Source organism: Budorcas taxicolor, chromosome 2 (genome assembly GCF_023091745.1).
Source record: "Budorcas taxicolor isolate Tak-1 chromosome 2, Takin1.1, whole genome shotgun sequence".
NCBI classification, from domain to species: Eukaryota; Metazoa; Chordata; class Mammalia; order Artiodactyla; family Bovidae; genus Budorcas; species Budorcas taxicolor.
The window spans coordinates 129,297,327-129,323,830 of record NC_068911.1 but is presented as its reverse complement, the minus strand read 5'-3'; the positions used below and the strand labels follow the sequence as shown (position 1 = coordinate 129,323,830).

The 26,504-nt window shown below is 40.3% G+C and overlaps 1 protein-coding gene across 1 annotated transcript in view; it reads left to right on the top strand.

Annotated features, from left to right (window-relative positions):
- HECW2 (HECT, C2 and WW domain containing E3 ubiquitin protein ligase 2) overlaps window positions 1–26,504 on the top strand; it is a 248,404-nt gene that overhangs the window by 112,917 nt on the left and 108,983 nt on the right. The window contains exons 5-9 of the mRNA XM_052663718.1: window positions 6,788–6,957; window positions 9,459–9,601; window positions 14,684–14,784; window positions 15,524–16,873; window positions 17,929–18,024. Coding sequence (XP_052519678.1) covers window positions 6,788–6,957; window positions 9,459–9,601; window positions 14,684–14,784; window positions 15,524–16,873; window positions 17,929–18,024 — 1,860 coding nt within the window. The remainder of the gene's footprint in view (window positions 1–6,787; window positions 6,958–9,458; window positions 9,602–14,683; window positions 14,785–15,523; window positions 16,874–17,928; window positions 18,025–26,504) is intronic.

The following is a 26,504-nucleotide window of genomic DNA, read 5'->3' as shown; positions in this document are numbered from 1 at the left end:
GCTGTTAAAATCCTGCACTCTCAGTATGTCCACAAATTTGGAAAATTCAGCAGTGGCCACAGGACTGGAAAAGTTTTCATTGCAATCCCAAAGAAGGGCAACGCCAAAGAATGTATGAAGTAGCATACAATTGCACTCCTTTCACATGCTAGCAAGGTTCCACTCAAAATCCTTCAAGCTAGGCTTCAGCAATGCATGAACCAGATGTACAACCTGGGTTTCAAAAAGACAGAGGAACCAGAGTTCAACTTGCCAACATTCATGGATCATGGAGAAAGCAAGGGAGTTCTAGAAAATCATCTATTTCTGCATCACTGACTATGCTAAAGCCTTTGACTATATGGATCACAAGAAACTGGAAAATTCTTTAAAAGATGGGAATACTAGACCACCTAACCTGTCTCCTAGGAAACCTGTATGCAGGTAAAGAAGCAACAGTTAAAACCGGACATAGAAAAATGGACTGGTTCCAAATTGGGAAAGGAGTATGACAAGGCTATATATTGTCACCCTGCTTATTTAACTTATATACAGAGTACATCATTCAAAATACCGAGCTGGATGAGTCACAAGATGGAATTCAGATTGCTGGGAGAAATATGAACATCCTCAAGTATGCAGATAACACCATTCTTATGGCAGGAAGTGAAGAAAAACTGAAGAACCTTTTGATGAAAGAGGAGAGAGGAAAAAGCTGGGTTGAAACTCAACACTCAAAAAACTACGATCATGGCATCTAGTCCCATCAGTTCAGTTCAGTCGCTCAGTCGTGTCTGACTCTTTGTGGCCCCATGGACTGCAGCATGCCAGGCCTCCCTGTTCATCACCAACTCCTGGAGTTTACTCAAACTCATGTCCGTTGAGGCAGTGATGCCATCTCCAACCATCTCATCCTCTGTCATCCCCTTCTCTTCCTGCCTTTAGTCTTTCCCAGCATCAGGCTCTTTTCAAATGAGTAAGTTCTTTGCATCAGGTGGCCAAAGTATTGGAGTTGCAGCTTCAGCATCAGTCCTTCCAATGAATATTCAGGACTGATTTCCTTTAGAATGGACTGGTTGGATCTCCTTGCAGTCCAAGGGACTCTCAAGAGTCTTTTCCAACACCACAATTCAAAAGCATCAATTCTTCGGTTCTCAGCTTTCTTCATAGTCCAACTCTCACATCCATACATGACTACTGGAAAAACCCTAGCTTTCACTAGACAGACCTTTGTTGGCAAAGTAATGTCTCTGCTTTCTAATATGCTGTCTAGGTTGGTCATAACTTTTCTTCCAAGGAGTAAGCATCTTTTAATTTCATGGCTGCAGTCATCATCTGCAGTGATTTTGGAGCCCCCAAAAATAAAGTCTGCCACTGTTTCCACTGTTTCTCCATCTATTTGCCATGAAGTGATGGGACCAGATGCTATAATCTTAGTTTTCTGAATGCTGAGCGTTAAGCCAACTTTTTCACTGTCCTCTTTCACTTTCATCAAGAGACTCTTTAGTTCTTCTTCACTTTCTGCCATAAGGGTGGTGTCATCTGCATATCTGAGGTTATTGATATTTCTCCCTACAATCTTGCTTCCAGCTTGTGCTTCTTCCAGCCCAGCGTTTCTCATGATGTACTCTGCATATAAGTTAAATAAGCAGGATGACAATAAACAGCCTTGACATCCTCCTTTCCTGATTTGAAACCAGTCTGTTCCATGTCTGGTTCTAACTGTTGCTTCTTGACCTGCATACAGATTTCTCAAGAGGCAGGTCAGGTGGTCTGGTATTCCCATCTCTTTCAGAATTTTCCACAGTTTGTTGTGATCAACACAGCCGAAGACTTTGGCATAGTCAATAAAGCAGAGGTAGATGTTTTTCTGGAACTTTCTTGCTTTTTCAATGATCCAGTGGATGTTCACGATTTGATCTCTGGTTCCTCTGCCTTTTCTAATTCCATCTTAAACATCTGAAAGGTCACAGTTCATGTACTGTTGAAGCCCGGCTTGGAGAATTTTGAGCATGACTTTGCTAGCGTGTGAGATGAGTGCAATTGTACAGTAATTTGAGCATTCTTTGGCATTGCCTTTCTTTGGAATTGGAATGAAACCTGACCTTTTCCAGTCCTGTGGCCACTGCTTGTTTTCCAAATTTGCTGACATATTGAGTGTAGCACTTTAACAGCATCATCATTTAGGATTTGAAATAACTCAACTGGAATTCCATCACCTCCACTAGCCTTGTTCGTAGTGATGCTTCCTAAAGTCCAATTGACTTTGCATTCCAGGGTGTCTGGCTCTAGGTGAGTGATCACATCATCATGATTACCTGGGTCATGAAGACAATCCTACCCCTAGTCCCTTCACTTCATGTCAAATAGATGGGGGTAAAGTGGAACCAGTGACAGATTTTATTTTCTTGATCACCAAAATGACTGTGGACTGTGACTGCAGCCATGAAATTAAAAGATGCTTTCTCCTTGGAAGGAAAGTTATAACTAACATACTAAAAAGAAGGGATGTCAATTTGCTGACAAAAGTCTGTATAGGTAAAGCTATGGTTTTTCCTGTCATCATTTGAAAGTTGGACCATAAAGAGGACTGAGCACCAAAAAATGAATGCTTTTGAATTGTGTTGCTAGAGAATACTCCTGATTTTTTTCTGGACTGCAGAAGCAAACCAGGCAATCCTAAAGGAGATCAACATTTAGTATTCATTGGAAGGACTGTTGCTGAAGCTGAAGCGCCAGTACTTTGGCCACCTGATTCTAACAGCTGAAAAGACCTTGATGCTAGAAGACTGAACACAGAAGGAGACTGCAGCACGCCAGGCTTCCCTGTCCATCACCAACTCCTGGAGCTTACCCAAACTCATGTCCATCGAGTTGGTGATGCCATCCTACCATCTCATCCTCTGTCATCCTCTTCTCCTCCAGCCTTCAATCTTTCCCAGCATCAGGGTCTTTTCAAATGAGTTAGTTCTTCAGGTAGCCAAAGTATTGGAGTTTCAGTTTCAGCATCATTCCTTCCAATGAATAGTCAGGACTGATTTCCTCTAGGATGGACTGGTTTGATCTCCTTGCAGTCCAAGGGACTTTCAAGTGTTTTCTCTAACACCACAGTTCAAAAGCATCAGTTCTTCAGTGTGCAGCAGCAGCAGCAGCAGCTTTCTTTATAGTCCAACTCTCACATCCATATATGACTACTGATTAAGGAAATCAATATTTGAAATGGACTTTTGAAACAGACAACTGTACTGAAGCACATGTAAGATAAATTCTAACCGATGTCTCTCACCATAAGATGTTTTCAATTTTTTCCATTGGTGTAGTACTTCTGAAATTTAAATTATCAATAGATTCACTTTTTCTTCACTGCAGAAAATGTTATTCATGAAAATTGACATTTTTAATAGTGAAAATTAGGAGGCTGATCTTGAAAACATGCATCCATGGATGCATGATTATCATGTATGATGGAAGCTCATGTGTTAGCTCATTACTGGCCCAAGGCCATTGTAGTATCCATTTCTGATCTAGCATGTTCCTTCTCCTCCCCATATGAAGTTACTTACTCTAACTACCTTTTTGCATTGGTTCTCTGGTAAATCTCAGAGGCTATTCTATTATTTTATTATTCAATAAATAGTTAAAATTTGACCAATATATATATTTTCTTTGAAATCCTCAGGGTTTTAAAAATCTAAGTATACCACAGCCTGTGATAAACTCATCACCCCCCTTATTTGTCTTCCTTTTGAATATATTTCAGTTGGCTACCTGTGCTTAAGGGTTCTAGGGGAGGGGTGCAGGTGGGTTGCAGGAACAAAAATGAATCCTTCCTTTACAGATGAGGAACAGCTTCACAAACCTCCATGGCCCAGAAAACTTAGTTTGCCCATACCACAGTTTTCTTATTTTAGAATAATTGCTCTAAGCTTTCAAGTGATCAATATTTTTGTGAACATGACTCACACATATTGATTTTGACCGCAGAGGGGATGTTAATTAACCCACCATTCGAGAATGACCAGATGAGAGCTAAAAATCCCAAGACATTTTCCTGAAAAGCAGAAAATAAGCTTTGGGGCATAGCCAGATGCTTTTTCTTTATATACAACTTTTTACAACATCCACCACAGTACACATGAAGGCTGGCTATCTAAAATCTGTTTTATTTCCTACCGTGTGATCAAGTATTTGCAGATAATATACAGAAATGTCTAAAAAGTATAGAAGATGAAAGCAATTTTACAATGGTAATTCTAAATAATTCATCTGGTGTAGCATATTGACAGTGGATGACAGTATTTATGGAGAGCATTTAAGCTCTGTAGAATATCTTTCTGCAAATATTCTGCTCTTGATTATCTGTGAATAAGTAGGAACACAAATAATTGAACTCTACAGATAAAGCAAAAACTGTTTTCTGATGAAAGTCTTAAACCTCTTCTCCAAGTAAGAAGTTAAAGATATTTAACCTGTCATACCTTTTATGCATATTTATGAGCAATAAAATATGTAAAACATAAAAGAGGAAGTCAAGATATGGATAAAGTGAACTGTATAATTAGGCTACAAATAACTGGTGGTTTATTATGTTTATTAATGAAGACTTATTTGTATAGTGTCTCTTGTAGAAAAAGGTTAACAGTGACATCTTTCATCGCTGTGGCTTAATCTTCTGGTGGATGCTGTGTTTTCAAAGGAGTGTTTTGCATGAATAATTTAGCTCTGTCAGACTTCATGACAGCCATTTCTGTACATGTACTTGTTTACTGCAAAGAAATCCCTTCTTGAGAAGTAAAAATTCCTTTAACAGCTAAAGAATATCATTCCTTTGTCTTTGAGTCTGAGGCAAGCCCAACAATAAGGATAAGAAAATATTCAAATTGTATTTTTTCTCAAAGTTACCAAATAAAACCAAGTGAAAACATGTACCATTATTAAATTGACAGTAAGATACAAGTGCTGTATTAATAATGATTCCATTGTAGGACTTGCCAGAGATGGGATCCATGAGGCTAATGAGATTACAGCAGCTTCTCTGAAGTGCCTGTCTAGTTATTTGCTCAATCTTTCCCTTCTCCCATGGGCTTTTAGATCAAAGATCTTGCTATCTTCCATGCAGTGTTCTTAACATAAGGTCCTCTTGGTTGAGTCTTTCAATCTTTTCTGACGTGTTAGACTGCCTCCCTCTGCTGCCAGTTATGAGACATTAAACAGTTCTGGTCTGTTTTCATCACATGTTATCTAGGCTGCAAGTTTGTTTTTTTTTTTTTTTTTTTGGCCATCGGTAAACTTCTTCCAGGGAGCACTCCTTAGAGAATATGATGCTATGGGCAACCCCAGGCCAATTCTGTCCTTCTGAGAAAGGCTTTGTATTTCAGGAATGGTGGACTTGAGTAGGATGACCCTGGTGACCTTTTAAAAAATGTGAAGTTACTCTATAGGGTTTCTTCCCCAGCTGATTCGGGTCATTCAGAGGTCTCTGAGGGGCTTCCTAGGTGGCTCAGTGGTCAAGAACCCACCTGTCAATGCAGGAGACATACCCCGAGGGCTTCCTCGGTAGCTCAAATGGTGAAGAATTTACCTGCAGTGCAGGAGATCTGGGTTTGATCCTTGGGCTGGGAAAATCCTCTGGAGGAGGGCATGGCAACCCACTCCAGTATTCTTGCCTGGAGAATCCCATGGACATAGGAATCCAGCAGACTACAGTCCATAGCGTCGCAAAGCATCAGATGTCACTGAAGCAACTTAGCACACACACACAAGGTCTTTGAGGGTTCAGAGCCTATCCACAGAATTCTTTTTCTGAATCAGTGGTCAGGACTTCCCTGCACTGATCATAACTGTATAAAATTACCTAGAAACTATCTATTCTCCACAAGCTTTCAAGAGCACTTAGCTCTCAAGCCAGCCTTATCCTAACTGATATTCTCAGAAAGGCATTGGGGATCCTGTGAAGCCAGCTTTATTTCCTGACATTTTTGCATCCTGTAGCTTGACCATTTTAAAAAGTGTCAGTCTCTTCACTAACCAGACGTTAGCCAGAAATTTTAGCAGCTCACATTGTGTGAAATAACAACTGGTGAGTCTAAAATGAGTTATGGGACTTTTAACAAATATTTAACTTACTTAACAGGCTACTGAAAAAATAACTTCACAGTTATTTAATATAGCAGATATCAATCAAATTTTAGAAATATTTCTGGTCTCTTTTTCATCTAACATTCATTTGTAGAATATATGTGGCATTTTATATATGGTACAGCTGAATGTGTGCTCTGAAGTTTCATCCCCAATTAAACTCAAGTCTCTACATTTTGTATATTTATGTAGAAGATTCACTTTTGTCTCATGAAAGGACATATTGGTTTTCTTTTTAAATACAGTATTTACTAAGGATTTCTCTTAAGACATTGTGTGAAGTGCTGGTTGCCAAGCTACATAGAAAAAGGTGGTGAAGCTGCACACATTAGAATCAAAATGGTACCCAGGAAAGTCATTTGAGGTATATAAGGTGGTGATACAAGTTTGGCTTCATTCTGCAGCCTATTAGAGGACCCTTTGCTGGAGTTAGTCATAACCTACTTGCCCTCACTTATCTAAGCAATCATAGAGTGATTAGTTTTGTTATTGTTTTGCTGAATTAGAGTTTTTCTATTTTTCTGTTTAGAGTTTCCTGTATAATTATTTAAGAATGAAATGCCATTGATCTGCTTGTTCTAATCAGAGTATATGAATCTGTTATCTTCTGTCCCTTTCCTCTCCCTCTTTCTTTCCTTCCCTTCTTCCTCCTCTCTTTGTTTCTTTAAAGACCTTAGGGCAGTTGGGCTAAAGAAAGGGATGTTCTTCAATCCTGACCCTTATCTTAAGATGTCCATTCAGCCAGGGAAGAAAAGCAGTTTCCCCACCTGTGCCCACCATGGGCAGGAGAGGAGGTCTACTATCATCAGTAACACCACTAACCCAATTTGGCACCGAGAGGTAAGGTGATTGTCAGAGACCTTCTGCTTGACAAAAAGTTGGCCAACTCCATCTCTCTCCACTGGTCTCTGTATCATTCAGCTGCTCATGGGTGTGGGTAAGATGGCTAAGGTGTCTAGAAGTTCTGTTAGAAAAAGAGTACAATGAAAATGAGATATTCCCTTCTAACCAGGGGTGGATCCAGGGTTAAGCAAATGAGGGACTTCCCTCAGATGCATTATTTATAGGGTTCAAAAGACTCAATGATCAAAATTAATATTTCAGTGCAATATTTTTTTAAAGAAATCAAAATCAAGGCAAAAACTAATGACAGACAAAATATCAAAATTTTGTAAGGACAGCATCAGTAACAGTGCCTTGCAGAGCCATATGGGAGCCTGAGGCAGAAGGAAAAGTCAGTAATATTGATCCCATTTTTATTTAAAATTTTTATATTTTGTTCTAGCATATACTCAATATAAATTAAAGGAATTTCTCTCCCTACAGGCTTTGGCAAATGTTTTTTTGATTTCTAGATTTTGGTTAATTACACGAGGCAGTTGAGGAGTTGTCATCCCGGGGGAAGGCAGATTGTGCTGATGGTACTTCAGACTTTCTCATAACTACAATATGCTACCAGTCATTGCAGTGTGCCATATTAGTGAAATCAAGCCCAGGGTTTTCCCCTTGGAAATATTTTTTTGTCACAGACTGAACAGAGACGTTTTTTCTCTTCTAGTGAGCAAAGTGTGAGTTCTACCATTTCTCAGGGAATCAAGACACAGTTCACATACTAGTTTTAATGAGTGTTTCTGAAACTGAAAGTGCAAGTCGCTCAGTCATGTCTGACTCTGCGACCCCATGGGCAATACAGTCCATGGAATTCTCCAGGTCAGAATACTGGAGTGGGTAGCCTTTCCCTTCTCCAGCAGATTTTCCTGACCCAGGAATCAAACCGGGGTCTCTTGCATTGCAGGTGGATTCTTTACCAACTGAGCTAAGACAAACGTATATTGGCATGGGAGTTGCACAGTTAATTAAATCACTCCCTAAATGTTTAATGACAATAATATGTTCTAACAATGCTGAACAGTATTTCATTGCAGAGAGAGTTTCAAGAGTTCCAAAACCAATTGGAGAAAAGCTGTGGCTGTCTGAGACTTGCCAGCACAGCAAGATGTTTCTCTTGGGCAGTTTTCATGGTTATGTTAGTGGCTAAATATTGTCAGTTTTTTAATTTCTGGTTTGAAATACTGTCTCCAGATAGTGAATAACTCTTAAAGGAATACCACTTAATGTAACACATTAGAAGGTTAGATGATTGCAAGATGATCACTTAGAAGGCAAAGAGTGGAGATAGTAATGATACTAGCAATAACTTTATTTTTCTAACATTTGATATTCACAGAGTTCTTAGCCATGTTACCAGTGCAGGCTGATAAAGGGGTGTGTAAGGGATGATATTCTCATCTCTCTATTTTTGTGATTAATAAACGAAAGCTTAAAATGTTCATGTAACTAGCTATTCAGGGGCAGAAGTAGTACTTAAATTCTGCTGTCTTATTCTAAGCAAGTGCTTTTTCCATTAAGCAGATTGCTAAACTTCATGGCCCTTTGGGGAAATTAAATTGTTATGACTATATAAACTTAGTGACCCCTGAGTGTAAAGCTGGCTGGCACTAGTCAGACGTCATTGTTGTTGCCTAGATACTACCAGGGACAGAGACAAATGGTTCAGGTTAGATTTCTGGCTCCATCATTCACTTTTTCTGAGACACTCATCATAAAAAGAAACACTTTATCTTTGTAATATATGTGAAAGTGTTTGCAAATGAGTAAAGCAGGTTATTTTTCTTTTATATCCTTATTAATATCTGATCCAGTTTTTTCCAATGGCATTCTGAAAACAACAAAGCTTATCTTAACCTCATACTTTTATTTTTCTATCCCAGGAGAAATGTCTCTGTGTGCCTTTTAAATTAAGTAACTCCTATTTGAACATCGTTTTATTTTGCTGTAAACCAGGGAAATCATAATATTCCTTAGGTGCTTCTGTTTTAACCACTAAGTGAAGGACGATGATGTCCAACTTCAAAATACCATGGGATTAGGAATTAAGTTTGCTGTTAATCAGAGTATTGGTTAATTCTAAGCCACCATATAACAGGATATTAAATATTAAGGAGTTAAAATAGAATAAATGTGGTGAGCACTAAAATTGTATTGTGCATAATTTAATATTTGATGGCATCTCCTCAAACTATTCAACCCGGAAGAGTTGGATGATTGAAGGTGCTTCCTTTGTCATCTAGATCCAAACTGTTGCTTTTTAATATTTGTGACTGTTCATGATTCTGAGTGAATAAAAGATTGACAATTGTTGCAGATTTTTCTGGCAATGTAGACTCTCTATGTCATTAGAATTTAAGAGATACTATTTTTTCTTATAGTAATGTATATTAATAAAATGATATACATAATTTTGTATTTCTTTTTTGACTTGTGTTATGTTTTCTTTCCAGAAATACTCCTTTTTTGCACTCCTTACTGATGTCTTAGAGATTGAAATTAAAGACAAGTTTGCTAAGAGCCGGCCTATCATTAAGCGTTTCCTGGGGAAGCTCACCATCCCAGTCCAGAGGCTACTGGAGCGGCAAGCCATTGGGTAATCAGGGATCCTGTTGCAAGTAGTTTCCACTGAAGCAACTGAAATGATACTTTGAAGTCCTAGGGCTTTTCTCACTGATAAGAAGTGGTAACATACTTCTTTTAAAAATGAACGTGCTGGCATATGCCTTAAAATGTGCAGGATAAAAAGGACTTTATTTTCATGTATCTTTTTTGAGTTATCTATCTTTCCCAAGATGTATCTACTATTCGCATTTCAGCGTAAAATGTCACAGTGCTCAATTGATTTTTGAGTATATGGAAGTCTTGCTATAACAGCCTCTCCCTAGAACAGGATGCCAGTATCAGGTTGACACCTCCCAATCCTGATTAACCCTATCCAGAGATTTTTGTTATGCCTAAGATACCAAAACCACCTTATTTTAGGGCCATTTAAAACAGAGCCTAGACTCTGAGATGGTGTGGAGCTCTAAGACATGTGCTTAGAGCTCTAAGACATTCATTTAGGCAACTAGAAATTACTCACTGAGAGAATTTTAAAATGTGGTTTGACATCTGTGTCCTTTCTGTTAGCTTTTTGTAAGCTGTGGATCAAGTAGTTGAGAAATCATAACATGCCTCCATTCCGTATTATAAACGGTGTATATATTTTTACATGATAAGTACCAGCAAACTCAGTAACACAGCTGCTCTGAGGTAGCACTACGGGGCATCCTTTTCATTTTAGAAGAACATTATGAATGTATGATAACAGTGGTGGTAGTCAGCAGTATCAGTGATAAACAGTAGCTGTAGTTGTGGTAGCAGCAATAATAAACAAAAGTAAACAAAAAAAAAGATGGTATGGCCCTATTCTACGTCAGGAGTTAAGTAAATTACACTCATCTGCTTCTATAATCTTGACAACTCTGCGAGGTGAACAGTGTTGTTATACCCATTTCAGAGATGAGGAATCTGAGGCTCGCAAGCCAGTGGTGGAGCTGGGATTTGAGCAGATCAGTCTGTCCCAGAATCTCGACTTCTCTGCCACATTTTAAGGCTGGCAGTGATGGAATATTCATCCAGCTGAGAGGCTGATCATTCATAGGCACTTTGCAGCTAATTAACTGTCCTCTTAGTATTTTGACAAGTCACAATTTTTTCAGACATTAGTTTCCTCGTTTGAAAAATAGTCTTTAGACCAAATGATCTCAAAGACCCCTTCGACATCTGAAATTAAAGAGATTCTAATGGAATCTAATTCTCTGTCCATTAGAGGCAATGGTTGAGCCAGACCACGTAAAGTAGAAATATTATGCTGAAATTCTAGCAGCCTGGTTTAACTTGATAAAACAGGGAAATTGCAGTCATTTTTAAGGACAGCAATTATTGCTTCTAGTGGAGGTAATACTCTTTTGTTGTTGTTGTTGTTCAGTTGCTAAGTCATGTCCAGCTCTTTGCTACACCATGGACTGCAGCATACCAGGCTCCTCTGTCCTCCACTGTCTTCTGGAATTTGCTCAAATTCATGTCCATTGAGTCAGTGATACTGTCTAACTGTCTCATCCTCTGTTGCCTCTTCTACCTTTGCCTTCAGTCTTTCCCAGCATCAGGGTCTTTTCCAATGAGTTGGCTCTTAGCATCAGGTGGCCAAAGTATTGGAGCTTCAGCTTTGGGAAGTTTTAAAAAATTATTTTTAGGATTGATGGAAAATGAAAAATTATAATTGGTGAGAATTAACTATTGGGAATATAATATGTTTATAATTTAATTTACATAAGTATAATCATATAATTTATATAATATCTGTGATTTTTGACAGAAGTGTCCATTTATGTATACCCATAGGAATGATCAAGGAAAAATAAAGCCTTATTAGTGCTTGAATCTCCTGTTAACTTGCTGACTTTCATTCAGTCTTTTAAAGAATGGATACATAATACTGCCTGGCATAGATTCTGTGTGTACTGGAAGGAAGTCCAGCATGAATTTGCGATATGCCAGAATTATGAAATATTTCCACACAAGTATATTAAAAGCATTGCCTGATACTTAGGGATTTGCTTTATTAAATAAATATGATACTACATATTAGTGTATCTGCTCTTAGCATCTAAATATATTTTTAATCTGATTATTACTTTCTATCAAGTAATTGATACATCTTGAAAAATAATGAGTTTTCTTTACTTATTTGTTTTGTAGACTGCAACTCTCTGAAGTAACTGAAGTTTCATATGGCAAAATTTTATAGGATGAGCTGAAACTCCTTACTGATTACCTATTTCAAGAGTATTGGTTTGAATGTGACATTTTTTTCAGAGAGTGGCTTGCATTCTGTCCCAAAAGCACATCACTTTCCCATGCTTTGTCATTTGCTCTGATTACACTAGTGAGAAAATGTCTCAATCAGGCAGTGGGAGTTCTTTGGCACTTACTCATTATAATTATATACCATAATAATATATAATATAGGGTACACAATTATCTATCACAGAAAGAGGCAGGATGAGCCAGATGAAACTGAGGAAGAATAAGAACCAGGTGAATCCCCTGGCAGTCACTCAGCAAGGATGAAACCCCCTGACTTGGAGTTTCTGAATAGGGAGTCTTTCCTATACTTAGAGATGGGAGAGCTGAGTATCTTGTCAGTTTGGGTGAAAAACAGCACTAATACCTATTAAAAATCTTTTTTCAAAGTAAAGAGTCTCATTTGTTAAATTTACTCAACAAATATGTGGATGTGTATACATATAGTATCTACTAAATGTTAAGCACTGTTTTGGGTATTGGAAATATGATAATGAGCAAAAGAATGGATCCCATTCTTAGAATCCCTGCTAAACATTTACTTCCTAGCTAAAATCCATCACTTTTTAAAGTCTTCATCATCAACACCAACACTCTACTTTTATTACCCAAAGAGGAGGAGAGGAGAGTCAATTTGATTTTAGCAAAGAAGGGAAAATTTTATTATTCCAAGACTGAGTGTCCAAAGAGATGGATGAGGACCACATTGTTGAGAGCAGGTTCAGGTAGTTTGCTGCTGGGTTCATGGGTTAGTGGACAAAGGTGGAGCATCTCTGCATGTCAGACACTGTCTAAATGCTGGAAGACAGCAGTCAAGGAAAAAGACATCACTTCTGTTATGCAGGTTACAGTCATTGTAGAATTATTAGAACATTGTAATGTAATAGCATTTAACATACTTGTATCACCTAATAGTTAATGCCAAAATATCACTTTACAGGAAAAAATTTTCTTAAAATACCAGCTTAAGTACACAAAACATTGTGATGTCAATTGCATTGGGATGAGCCATGAGTAAATATCATTAAAATCCATGCTACTTAAAGCAGCCAAGGATTATGGAACATGCTCATAAAATGAGATATGATCTGGGGCCTACAGAGCAGGGGCTTCTATGTGATAAATATCTGTGTTCTAATCATGGTTCTGTCACTTAATTGTCTGGTCTTGGGCAAATTACCTATCCTTCCTGTGCCTTAACTTCCTCTTCTAGAAAACAGGGCCACCACCTGGCTCACAGGGAGGATCGAAGGCGATGATGCATGCAAAGCCCTTATTAGGGTGTTAGCACTCAGATGGGGGAAACAAAGAATTTTAAGAGCATCAGTCAAATATTTATTACAAAATTTATAGGGAAGAAAAAGTAAAAAGTAAAAGAAACAATCTTATTGTTTTAAGAAATTCTCTGTATTAAGCCAAAGAAATTCATAAGAGCTGAGCTGGGATTTTACGTTAGCATGTGTTCTTACAAACAGGTAACGTCTATTTAAAATTATGCCGAGAGGTAGAGAACAAGGGAAATTGTCCTGTAGATTAGTAATAAATAGGGACCAGAGGCTCTGAACTCTACAGTGGTTCAAGTATTAGGTGGAGGCCTTGTGTTTTCCTCCTAAAGTTGCCATTAGAGGGCAGTATGAGAACAGAGATGGTGTGATTTGGTCCTGTCCCTCTGATTATTTTCCTTAATTAAGAATGCATCAGATTCAGAATGAAAGTTACTTGCATACAAGGAGATGATGTAATCGTATTTGACTTTGGAAATAAACACAGAGTTGAAAAATATCATCTGTTTCGTCCTCAAGGAAGCCGATAGCCTGAGCCTGGAGCTAAGATGGAGCAGAGGCTAGGCAGGTCCGGTTGCGTGGGCCCCTCCAGTCCACCTGCCAGCATGGCAACAAGCCCCCACCAGGTGGTGCAGCCAGCTTCCCCAACCGTCCCATCAGTATCGCTCACAAGTTGCTCAGAGAATCAGTGATAGTCACCCCCACCAAGTGAGGGCCAAGAGCGAGCCCCTTACTCTACAAATGAGAAAGGGGAGGTGCGGCAGCCTCCTGCCCCTCGCACAGCCGGAGCAGCTATCAGGGCCTGGCCTGTTCTCACACGGCTCTCTCCTAGCTCCCTACTCCTGTTCTTCAGAATGTAGCAGCTCTGTGCCCTCCATGTGATGACCTTTACCTCTGTTTGCCTATTCTTTTGTCCATGCCACATGGCATATCTTAGTTCCCCAAACAGGGGTCAAAGCCCTGCCCTTTACAGTGGAAGCACGGAGTTGTAACCACTGGACTACCAGGGAATTCCCTGTGCCTGTCTTTTTAGAGGGGCTTCCCTGGTAAGAAATTGCCTGCAATGTGGGAGACCCGGTTCAATCCCTGGGTCTGGAGGACCCCCCGGAGAAAGTATTCTTGCCTCATGCTAAATGCTAAGGACCCAGGCCCTCTATTCATTTACACTTAAGTCAGGAAACACTCAAAATTTTAGGCCTTTTCCAGCTTCTTGATGGCTTTTAAAATGTCCTTTTCCTGATCACTATTAGCTGTGAGAGAACAAATCAGTGCCCTTTAAAAAATCATAACAACATTGTATTGCATTTTGTATTGTATTGCATTTACTAATAATTTTCCTTGTGACAAGATTCCCTTTTATCCCTGGGTTTATAAGTATTCATTTATACAAGTGAATAATATTATGTTGACTCTAACATGCCTTTTCATTTTCTCATGAGTATGAAAGTTTTAAGAGAAATATGTGGGGTTTAGGGGGTGGCCTGCAGGAAGAAGATGAAGCCTGACAGCAGAATAGTAGGATGAAAGAACCATTTCTATTCTTGCAGTGACCAGATGCTCAGCTACAACCTTGGCAGAAGGCTCCCAGCTGACCATGTGAGTGGGTACCTCCAGTTCAGAGTGGAGGTCACGTCTTCTGTGCATGAAGGTGAGATATCTGTGTAAATACATCACTGTAGGTAGAACTTGTTAAATCTTACTCTGTTATCAGTTTACATTTGAATCTTACTCTGTTGTCAGTTTACATTTGAATAGAATTGTTTGTGTCCTGTTCTGAACATAAAATAGCTATTGAATGATAGCTAAAGTTTTCCAAGCAGATATGAAAGCCTGTTTATATAAAAAGAAAAATCTCACTTAGGTTTTTATCTGTGTTTGGAAACTGGGATGTGGAATTTTCAGCAGTAGTGAACGTATAAAACCTCATGTGTCATGCTGACCAGCAATATATATACCTGTTTAGTAGTGAGCAGTGAATCTTAGCAAGTTGGTGATAACTGTAAAACAGTCCCCAGCCTTTCTGGCACCAGGGACTGGTCTCATGGAAGACAGTTTTTCCACAGACCAGGGATATGGGGGATGGCTTCGTGATGATTCAAGTGCATTCCATTAATTATGCTGCAACTGACAGAAAGCAGAGCTCAGGCATAATGTGAGTGATGTGGAGAGGCTGTAAGTGCAGATGAGGCTTCACTCACTTGCCTGCCGCTCACCTTCTGCCATGCGGACTTTTCCAGTGTGTGCCCCTGGGGCTGGGGACCCTTGCTGTGAAGAGTCCTCAATGGGTTGACTGAATTCTTTGAACTGTTTGGCGGCAAAGAATTAAGATATTAAAAGTTAATTCGTAATAACGCCTTTGTTTTTATCAATGCTGTTTTCTCCTTCAGATGCCTCTCCAGAAGCTGTTGGCACAATACTTGGAGTCAGTTCTGTGAACGGAGACCTAGGAAGCCCTTCTGATGAGGAGGACATGCCAGGGGGCCATCACGACAGCCCAGTTTGTTCCAATGGACCAGTTTCTGAGGAAAGTGCTGATGGGACGCCCAAGCATTCTCTCAGGACTAGTTCTACTCTGGAGATAGACACAGAAGAATTAACTTCTACTTCTTCAAGGACCTCACCTCCCAGAGGACGTCAGGATTCACTCAATGATTATTTAGATGCTATTGAACACAATGGCCATTCTAGGTCAGGTGCAGCTGCTTGCTCGGAGAGGTCCGTGGGAGCCTCTCCGAAGCTAAGGAGTAGTTTTCCCACTGACACAAGACTCAATGCAATGCTTCATATCGACTCAGATGAAGAAGACCACGAGTTCCAGCAAGACCTGGGCTATCCATCCTCCTTGGAGGAGGAAGGAGGCTTGATCATGTTTAGCAGGGCATCAAGAACTGATGATGGGAGCCTGACATCTCAGACAAAGCCAGAGGACAACCCAGTGGAGACTGAGGAAGCCTCCATTAATGAAGCTGCTTCCTTTGAGGATAAGCCGGGAAACCTTCCAGAGCTTGCAGAGACCTCTTTACCCTCAGGCCCGGTCCCACATGAAAGCGAGAATGGCCCAGAGTCTCAACCGAGTGTGGACCAGGGCAGCACTGAATTGTGTGGCTCTCAGGAGGTGGATCAGCCCACAAGTGGGGCCGACACGGGCACTTCTGACACGTCCGGGGGGAGCCGAAGAGCTGTCAGTGAGACAGAGTCCCTTGATCAGGGGTCTGAGCCTTCCCAGGTGTCCTCAGAAACAGAGCCCAGCGACCCTGCCAGGACAGAGAGCGTGAGCGAGGCCAGCACTAGGCCTGAGGGAGAGAGTGACCTGGAAGGGGCCGACAGCTCCTGCAATGAGAGCGTTACCACACAGCTCTCCTCGGTGGAGACACGGTGCTCATCTCTTGAGAGCGCACGGTTCCCTGAAACTCCAGCCTTTTCTTCTCAGGACGAGGAAGATGGAGCCTGTGCAGCAGAGCCCGCCAGTAGCGGCCCTGCTGAAGGGTCCCAGGATTCCGTATGCACTCCTGGTTCCTTACCTGTGGTGCAGGTGCCCAGTGGAGAGGAGGAAGGGCCAGGGTCAGAACCGGCCACTGTACCTGACCAGGAGGAGGTGGGGGAGGTCTGGCAGCGGAGGGAGAGCCTGGAGGGAGCTGCTGCTGCTGCTGAGAGCCAGCCGCAAGAAGAGGGAGCTGCTCGGGATACCCCAGGGGCTTGTGAAGGGGCCACTGCCCAGGAGGAGGGCGCGATTGGAGGTAGGATGTAGAAGACAAGGTGGCCTGTGTCTCAGGCATACCTGCTCAGAGGGTTTTCCCTCAGTGTAAATTATGCTGCAGGTCAAATATTAGCTGAATTCTTCACCTTCGGGTTCAACAGCTTTTTTTTTTTTTAAATGGGTCTTCTACTGCTGAAATAAGAGGGCTGTCAAATAATGAACTTCAAGGCTCTGTATGAATGTGGGCACCTGCTTTCCCTAGGAAGTGGCCTGTTGGGTGGGGGAGCCTGTGGTCCATACAGCCCTGGCGGCCTAGAGTGTCTAAGGGCAGATGTATAGGAGCAAACTGCATGTGTGCGTGCTGCGCACCATTGCATTCATGTGCCCAGGGCTCGGTTCTCTCATTTGGGCAGTGTGAAGAAGTGTTTAATAAGGAGTTTCTAGGTGTGTAGATACAAAGCCAGACAGGCTGACAGCATCTACCAGTATTATCTGTGAGGTTTTCTGGAACATCTTAAGTCGCTCTTTATTGCACGAAGCTTCAAAGCAGAAGGTTCATGTGTGCTTTGCGTCAAAAGTCATTTTTTGCCTTCTGCAGTATAAGAAATGTCTACTAAGTTAGGTGATGTGTTCTGACACGTGGAAAATATGCTGTTTGAGTGTCTGAGGATGCAAGTTTACATGTAAAATTTGCTTTCTGTCTCAGTGAATGTGGATTGGTAGAATGATTCCTTCAAACTGTTCTATTATAGATGCATCAGAAAGTCCGAGGATAATTTCATATGCCTAAATAGCATAGACTCAGAAATAGAAATGATTTTCTTATTCTGCAATTTATTTGCTACCTAAAGTATCCCCGTTTTTCTTCCTCCATATATTTTTTCTCCATTCATTATCTTGAGATCACTGTGTGACCCTAAACATTGGTGCATGACTAGGACCGAGGCCAGCGTGGGAAAAGGCAGAGGAGGGGAGGGATGGGAATTGTGGTTGGCCCCAGGATTTATGTAGAGTTTTTTTTTTTTTTTTAACAAGGGCTGTTTTGACACTGAAGGGGAAAACAATACCCAGGTAACTGTTTACCTTTACTCCTAGGTTGTCAATCCAACGGCCACCAGCCACTGCGATCGCTGCCTTCAGTTCGCCAGGATGTTAGCCGGTACCAGAGGGTGGATGAGGCTCTCCCACCAAGTGAGGAACTGCTAACTAAAGGGCTTACCTTGACCAAAGGGTGCAAGGGTGATAGGACCCATGGGACTTAAAGGATAGATGCCCAGGACCCCAGAAGAAGGGAGCTGGCAGCTGCCACTCGACTGAGCAGATACAGTCTGGAAAGTGCTTAGCTGTCAACTCCTGACTGGCACTGTTCCACCAGATGAAAGGGCAGCTGGGGAAAGTAAATAAAAGGAAATAAATCCAGATGTTATGGACAACTGGGTATACAATAGAAAAACTTTATATTTGCCTATTGACAGCATGAATTTTCAATTATTACACAAATATTCAATTATTGTATAATTAATTATTACACAAATATTTCAATTATTACACATATAGAGATTGTAACAAATAGGTAGAATCTCTTAGAAAAGCTTTAGCTCCATGTGTTATACTGTTTTTTATTTATTTGTAACATTTTAAGTCATTAAGTACAGGGTCCTGGTTGTTCTCTTAGGGCTATCCAGAGAAGTGTTATTAATTTCAGAAGTTACTGTGTTTTTTTGGAGTATGATGATTATCTGGGGATTTGAAAGATATTTCATTTCCTTCACTTTCAAGAAACACATAGCACTTAAAGGAGACATGGGTGAGGACTAGGGATGCTAGGAAAGTTATGCAACCTAAATTCAGAGAGATGAGTGATGCCCATGGCCCATCATTGGCTGGATGTAATTTAAACTCTATTCAAGTTTTTCTAATCCCTTAAGGCAATATTATTCTGTGAGAGCAAAGCATTTTGGTAAACAATGATATTAATAATAGTAAATACTGCATTTAAGAACATACTGGAAAATACATCTTTCTGCCTTATTGCTTTTCATTCTGATTCACGTCTCTGTTCACTCTCTTATATGTGATCATGGCAAGAAGCTGATCCTTTGGCCCTCTGTGTTTTAAAAATGGTAGGACATAAGAGGGGAGAGATAGTATGCATTTAAAAGGCTAAAATGCTGAGTGATTAGTTTGGGCGAATTCTGACAAAAGAGCTGAAAGATCCTATATGCAATTTGTAGAAATATTGAATTAATCATTTGGAAATACTGTTGTGCACAAATCCTCCCCTTGTTCATGTATGTGGGTAACTGAGGGTGATTATTCATAGGAAACACATATTTTAAGCAGTTTTAAAAAATAAGCCAAGAGATTAATTAACCATTGTGTTATCTTAAGCAGGTTGGAGGTGGGGGAGGGAAACTTCCTTATTACTTACCCTTGCAGAAAACAGTAGGGGCAGAAAAGAAAAATATTCCTGGGTGATATATAGATATAATTGGAGAAAGTTGAATTAGAAACATCAGGAGAGAATTGTGGGAGAACTTGCTTACATGCATATGTGGATTAATAATAAATAATTGGAGTTTCAGGCACCTGGACATGAGGCATGGCGTTGCGTCAGTGTATGAATAAATGGCACCCTCCTGGCCGCCTCTGAGGAGATCGGGTGCATTCAGGGTAGTTTGGCTGTAGACTGCTGGCTATATCTGATTTCTGTTGGACTCCTAATTTGGTCTCTAGATTGTATTTAAGAAAGACAGGTACTTCCCTGCTAAAATTACGTCCACTCTTTGCGCTGTTTCCATGCATTTGTTTCAACACTGGTATTTGCATTACACAGATGTAATACTAAAATTTTAGGGTTTAAAGAAATTAACAGTTGGTTGCTCATTTTAATAACTTAATATATCCAAAATGAGAAAAGCACCTTAGTAGTATGTCCAATTTAATGAGTAACTGATGAACAGGAGGAAAATTCTTGAGTTGTTCCTTCTTATGTATCATTATTAACTTGCAAATGTGGGGTTTTACACTACAATGAAGCAGTTATAGATTATGTGTGAGCATACCTGATTACTGTTCAAACTCTGTCCCCACACTGCTTTGCTCTCTCCTATTCCCAGTCTGTCTCATCTACTGACAGTTTATTTAATCACTTGGTTGCCTGTGTTATCTGTCTGTCCTGTCCTGGCCAGTTCTCTGCCTTCCTTTCCTCACTGGGCAGCTCTGCTGCTAGCAGTCTCTGGCCATGCTTCTAACTTAGAGGTATGGCATTCTGCATTCACATATTGTCTCATGGGAGCCTCAGCTAAGGGGATCCACTTGGAGTGTGCAGATTGGTCGGTCTCTTAAATGACCTGGCTTAATTATTTTAAGGTTAAGGTTATACTTTTAACATTACTTATTATAGTACCTGGGGGTTTCCCAGGTGGTGCTAGTGGTAAAGAACTTGCCTGCCAATGTAGGAGATGTAAGAGACACATGGGTTTGATCTCTAGGTTGGGAAGATCCCAGAGGAGGGCATGTCAAGCCACTCCAATATTCTTGCCTGGAGAATCCCCACAGACAGAGGAGCCTGGTGGGCTCAGAGGGTCACAGAGAGTTGGTCATGACTGAAGCAACTTAGAATGCATGCATGCATTGTAATACCTAAAACTTAGGCAGTGCTTTACAGTTTACAGTGCATCTTGAATGTTTTTTAAAAAAATTCTTAGTAACAATTTTGTGAAGTAGGTCAAGAAAGTCTTATCTGTAACTTATAGATCAATGGGTAGAAATCAACTGACCTGATTCTTTATAGATGGAGAAAGCAAAGCCCAGATAAGTTAAGTAACTTAAGATTTCATACCAATAAAAGTTGAGATGGGCTTCCCTGGTGGCTCAGAGTGTAAAAAATCTGCCTGCAATGCAGGAGACCCGGGTTCGATCCCTGGGTTGGGAAGATCCCCTGGAGAAGGGAATAGCAACCCATTCCAGTATTCTTGCCTGGAGAATTCTATGGACAAAGGAGCCTGGTGAACCCCTGTCCATGAGTCGCAAGAGTCAAACATGACTGAGCAGCTAACACACACAAAAGTTGAGACAGAGTCTCAAACATTTTTTCCTCCTCTATAATTTAAGATTATAATGATAGGGACCATTGTGTAGGTAGATGAAAGTAAATTCTGAAAGCTTGGTTAGTGGCAAAGTCGTGACATATTTTGGTATTAGGCACAGGCAACACCTGAAATTAGAGAGTTTGGGCACTGCTCTGAAACTTTATTATATTGTGTTTTGAGGGCAGACCTAGGAAGACTGAAAAGATGCTTAGCTTTCTTTTCTTTCCAGGATGAAGTTACTTAGCAGAGCCTTTCCCTGGGTTCACATAGAAGAAAAGCAGTGACAGTGACAGTATTAGCAACTATCTTTTGGTGCAGATGGGTTTGGTCTGTTAAGCATCTGTGTTGGACTCAGAAGCGTTTTTTCCTCTGTGTATATCATTATCCCCACACCTGCAGGACGGGGTACTGAAGCATGATCCCCTCATTCTTGGCTCTTTTTCCTTCTTCCTTATTATTATTGTTGCTATTTTAGCTTATATTTGCCTTAAAAATATGTGTGTACTAAAATACAGTGAGGAAACCATCCAATAGAGCTTGCTTCTCTCTGAAGATCTGCAAACTCAATTAAGGGGATACAGAGATGTCCTTGCTATGCTTCTTCACTCTTACAGCTGACTGTGTGGTCATCTATATGTCAGGGTTATAACTTAGTTTCCGAACATCTGTTTGATCTCATTTTATGTAAAGCAGGTTTCCTGCTTTGTTTGCTTCTTCCAGCCTTATTCCTCCTATCTCAGGATCAGGGAGCAGATCTTGGACTTAGTGCAAAGACTGCCTCAGCTGTAATAATGATCTACTGATTGGTTCTCAAACTCTTATTTTTGCTTTAGGCCATGGACCCTGTGCTGTGACCTTACAGGCTATATAATCCCAACTACTGGTTGAGAGACATTCCAATAAGCCGCATGGCACTCTTGAGAGCCTTGCAGGGAAGCTGGTTGAGTTGAATATGTACTGAGTGCCTTAAGAATCTGCTGTATCTTATTCTGAGATGATTGATAGGCTGGCAGCTGGAGGCCATTCAGGGCTGAAGCCCACTGAGATGTTATCAGCATGACACATCTTGGTCTTTTTAGCGTTAAGATGAGTGAGAGAAAAAGAATGGTCAGCTCAGCCCCTTCTGAAAAGCTATTTTATTTTTCTCTTATTGCCTCCAGTATAATTTTGACTTAACCCATGGCTGCACTGGAGACAATAGGAAGCTGTTGAAAAATATTTTTCGCCAAAAAGGGTAGGAATAGGAATAGATTCAGGATGAATAATTCACTGATGAACAGTGGACTCTTATAGAATCTAGATTAGTGTATTACTTATGTGGTGGATTCAAATGGGTAGCCCTGGAAAGACACAGGGGAATGGTTACCATTTTTTTATGTGGTTGTTCACTTTTGTTATTAGAACATCCTTTGAAATAAAGGTTTAAAAGAAGGCAGTGAATCTGAAAAGTACAATTAATCTTATAGAATCTCTACTCTGTTTAAAGCTAGGGGCTCTTAATCTCTAGAACCTTAAAGTTATTTTTGAGAAAAAAAATTCATGCTTTTAATCTAAAAAGCTTCTTCCTTAAAAACTGAATATTAAGAGATTTGATATTTTTAATTTTTTTTTAACTTTTTATTCGAACATAACATGCATGCAGAAAAGAGCCTATTCTGCCTGCTAAATTCCCACAAACTGAGCCCACTTGGGCAACCAGCCCACACCGTTTGTTCTTTGTGCCCCCTTGCAGTCTGTAACTCACACTGCCAAAGGGCAGGGGCACCTACTGTCTTGACTCCCAAAAGCATGGACAAGTTTAACTTACTTTTGTACTTTTTACAAATGGTATCATAATTCCTTGATTGTTTCAATAAGGACAAATTTGTAGCATCTATTACAAAGCCTAATTATTTCCTTAAAATTACCGTCAGTTCATTATAATTTCGTCATCTCACCATTTTGATGAAGATACCATGATTATTATCATTTGTGTAGTGAGCTTATAAGTTTACTTCACAACACTCAGGTGTTTCATTTTTCTAAATCCAGTTATCATGAAGTCAGGCCCTGCTCACAGTCCTCTCACCACTTTGATTCATGTAGACAGTTCGGTACTGGCTTCCCTGAGATGTGACTCATCCTGTCTAGACATTGATTCTTCCCAGCCTCAGCATTCACTGAGATGTGTTCATGTCTTCGTCTGATCACCTGGGTGGTCCAGTGGAGACCAAGGTCTAGTGTGAAAGGAGTGAGGAAGAAGAATGATGAGATGAAGCACGGCCTTACGATTGACCCCTGCTCCATGCCCATATGGGCTGATTCCAAAAGTTGAAACTATCTAAGACCTCACCTGCTCTACCTTCCTGCCTCTGGGATAGACGCTGTGACAGCAGCTTGGTGCAGATTTTGATGCTTTCTAATTCTGCAACTTCCCCTTATTGTCCAGCTATTTAAAGGGGAATATTATTAATATATTTGAATTTCAGGGTATCTAAGTGTCCCATTGCTCCTGGATCTCAGTTTGGAGTATTTAGACTGAAATTTCGTTTCTTGTGAGCCTGTACTTCATGACCTCTGAGAAGTCCAGCATCAGCTCCATGGGTTTGTACAATGAATTAGCTACATTTTAAAGTTTTTATTAATTTGTGTGGGTGTTCCTTAAATTTTAGTGTCCTTAGGAACCACCTGGGAAGGTTATTAAACATGTAGATAACTAAATGCTGGCTTCAGATAGTCTGATTCTGAACAGCTGGGATATCTCCTGGGAATCTGCATTTACATTGATCCTCACAGTGATTCTGACACATACTTTCAGAGCCTCATACCTTGAGAAGCATTTCTCTACATAATAGTTTTCAAACCTTTTTATTGCCATGAAGCTCTTTATGGAAATGAAGTCTTATGTGGAAGACCAAAATGCACAAAAGATAATATTGGAGCTGCAGTGACCGAAGTGCAGTTAGCAGGTGGTTTTCAGGACCCCAGAGCCTCTGGACAAAAAGTATGAATGGATTTAGAGTCTGTATTGGAAATTCAGGCCTAGACATAAGATGGTGCTAGGTCCTTACTGAACCTAATGTAGTAAAATGCATGTCATTTGCCGACTTATGTTATTTTAGATATGAAAGGAACCTTAGCAATGCTTACTTCTGTCCTCTAGTTTTTCAGGTAAAGAAACTGTGGTCCATAGAGGTGTAGTAATTTGTTGAACGTCACATAGCAAAAGTGTGACAAAGCCATGGCTAGATACAGGCTTTCTATTTACTAATCTAGTTCAACACATGCGTGTGCACACACAAACACACACAGCATACTGATTATATACCCCAGTTTATAGTGTGGCAAGACAGGGAAGTAAATGCTAAGATCCCAGTCTTCTAACCCTGCTTGTCTGATTTGAGTATTAGCTGTGAATGAAACTTATGTCTGACAACGTGTTCTCATTTGCTTTCTTAACCAAGAACAAACCAGGCCTCATGTGAAAACGTATATTAAAGCAACCATACCGCTGCCTCCTGAAAAGTAATTTTGATATATAATGATAGAGGACTGACCTTCCTATAGGCACCTCTGCTGTCTTTGCCTGGATGGAAGGGTATCAACTACTTGGGTAAGCGTGGATGTGTAGTTCACGAATATGCCAATAGCATAACAGTCTTTCCCAATTCAATGCCAAGAGTCCACTTAAGACCAGTAAATAGCATTTCGCTTTATGGGGATTTAGGTAAGAACTTCAATGCAAAGATATGATATTTGATAGGGAGAGTCATAATGTACATCCAGCATCCCATATTCTAAGAAAGCAAATTTTTGGAAATTGTTTTCTTTTTTTTTAATAAATTTATTTATTTTAATTGGAGGCTAATTACATTACAATATTGTAGTGGTTTTGCCCTACATTGACATGAATCCGCCTCGGGTGTACATGTGTTCCCCATCCTGAAACCCCCTCGCACCTCCCTCCCCATCCCATCCCTCTGGGTCATCCCAGTGCACCAGCCCTGAGCACCCCGTCTCATGCATCAAACCTGGACTAGTGATCTGTTTCACATATGATAATATACATGTTTCAATGCCATTCTCCCAAATCATCCCACCCTCACCCTCTCCCACAGAGTCCTTCTTCCCATTGTATAGAAATATCTTTACTGAAATACAAAGTAAAGTTATTCCTGGCCTTTGTGGAAAGTGAATACAAGATTCATTCTTTTTTATAGCTATACTTTATTTAAATTATTTGTTCATTTGTTACATGCTGTGTGTAAGGTACAGTGGTGAATATCTTTGGAGATTACCCCTTTCCCTCAAAGTCATTCCCCTCCATTTTGCTACCCATATGGGCCTCATACAGGTCATGTTTCATGGGGTAAATTCTTATGTAGTTTATTCAAGGGAAAAGTTCCACCTTTGAAGTTAATTTTTTATTTTCTTTTGTCAGAAAATGGAAAGTATGCAACAGTGTGTTTTCTTTTCTAACTCAAATGCCAGAAAACTTGGAGCCAAATTTTAGTTACAACCTCATCTTGGGAGCTTGGCAGCATATTTCTCTCTCTCTGTCTGCTTCCTTTAGTTGGTTTCTATTCTGTTTTTATTCCTAATTGACCTATTCTACATTTTTAAAAAATTGGAAGCTAATGTAAACATTCTTGGGGGGAAGGAATGGACATTTGTTTCCATATGCGTTTGATTTGACGTACAGCATGTGCTTGAATCATCCTGGCTCTGATGAGAGAGGAACGCAGCGGGAATACTTGTTCTCAGAATCTTGGAGCTGGGAAACTATGTGAAGAGCAGAGCAAAACAATGGAATGGATCAAAGGGTTTGAAAAATGGTTCCTGAACGTGCTTTTATGTCCTTACCGTTTGACCGCCTATGGAAGGCTGAGCATGCGGTCTTTTGCAACTGTCCTACTGATGAGATTGTAGCTGTCCCCAGATAATGCAGGTTTGGCAGCCTGCTTCGTCATGAGTCCGTGTCACCTTGGAGCATGAGCGACATGGGTTGTCTGTTGTCTTGTGTTCTGCTTTTCCTCAGCCCAAGTTTTCTTTCCCTTGCCATATGTCATAAGTTATGACAGGCTGAGAGCAACAAAAGGAAATCTTTCCAATTCCAGCTGAGGCCGCCCTCAGTGGTCTTCTGGTACTGGCTGGTCCACCATGCCCGGCTCTGCGGTCCTAAAGACTTTGTTGGAATACGTGTTTCACTCACCTACAGCGTAAATGCTGTAACTGGTCAGGAGCAAGCATACTTTCCCCTTGGTCTCTAGTTTTAGACCCATGTTTTCTGTTGATAAACTATGTGATCACATGGAGAGTTTTGATATTAACAGAGCTGTTCAAGAGAAAGGTGCTCATTAATTTCAAAACATAGTTGCCAGAGAAATAACATTATATAAAGAACTTTCCTGGTTAAAGAATAGATCTCTGCTGTTTTCATATATTTCTATATAAATTACCCTTCCCAACTGCAGTCAACTTAAAAATTATTGCCTTTTGTAAAGATCACCTCATGATCTGCTTATTTTAATAGGAAAATGGCCTCTTAGAGAATTCACAGAGGTGGGATGTCTGGCCTTGAAGACCAGTCTGGTTGCT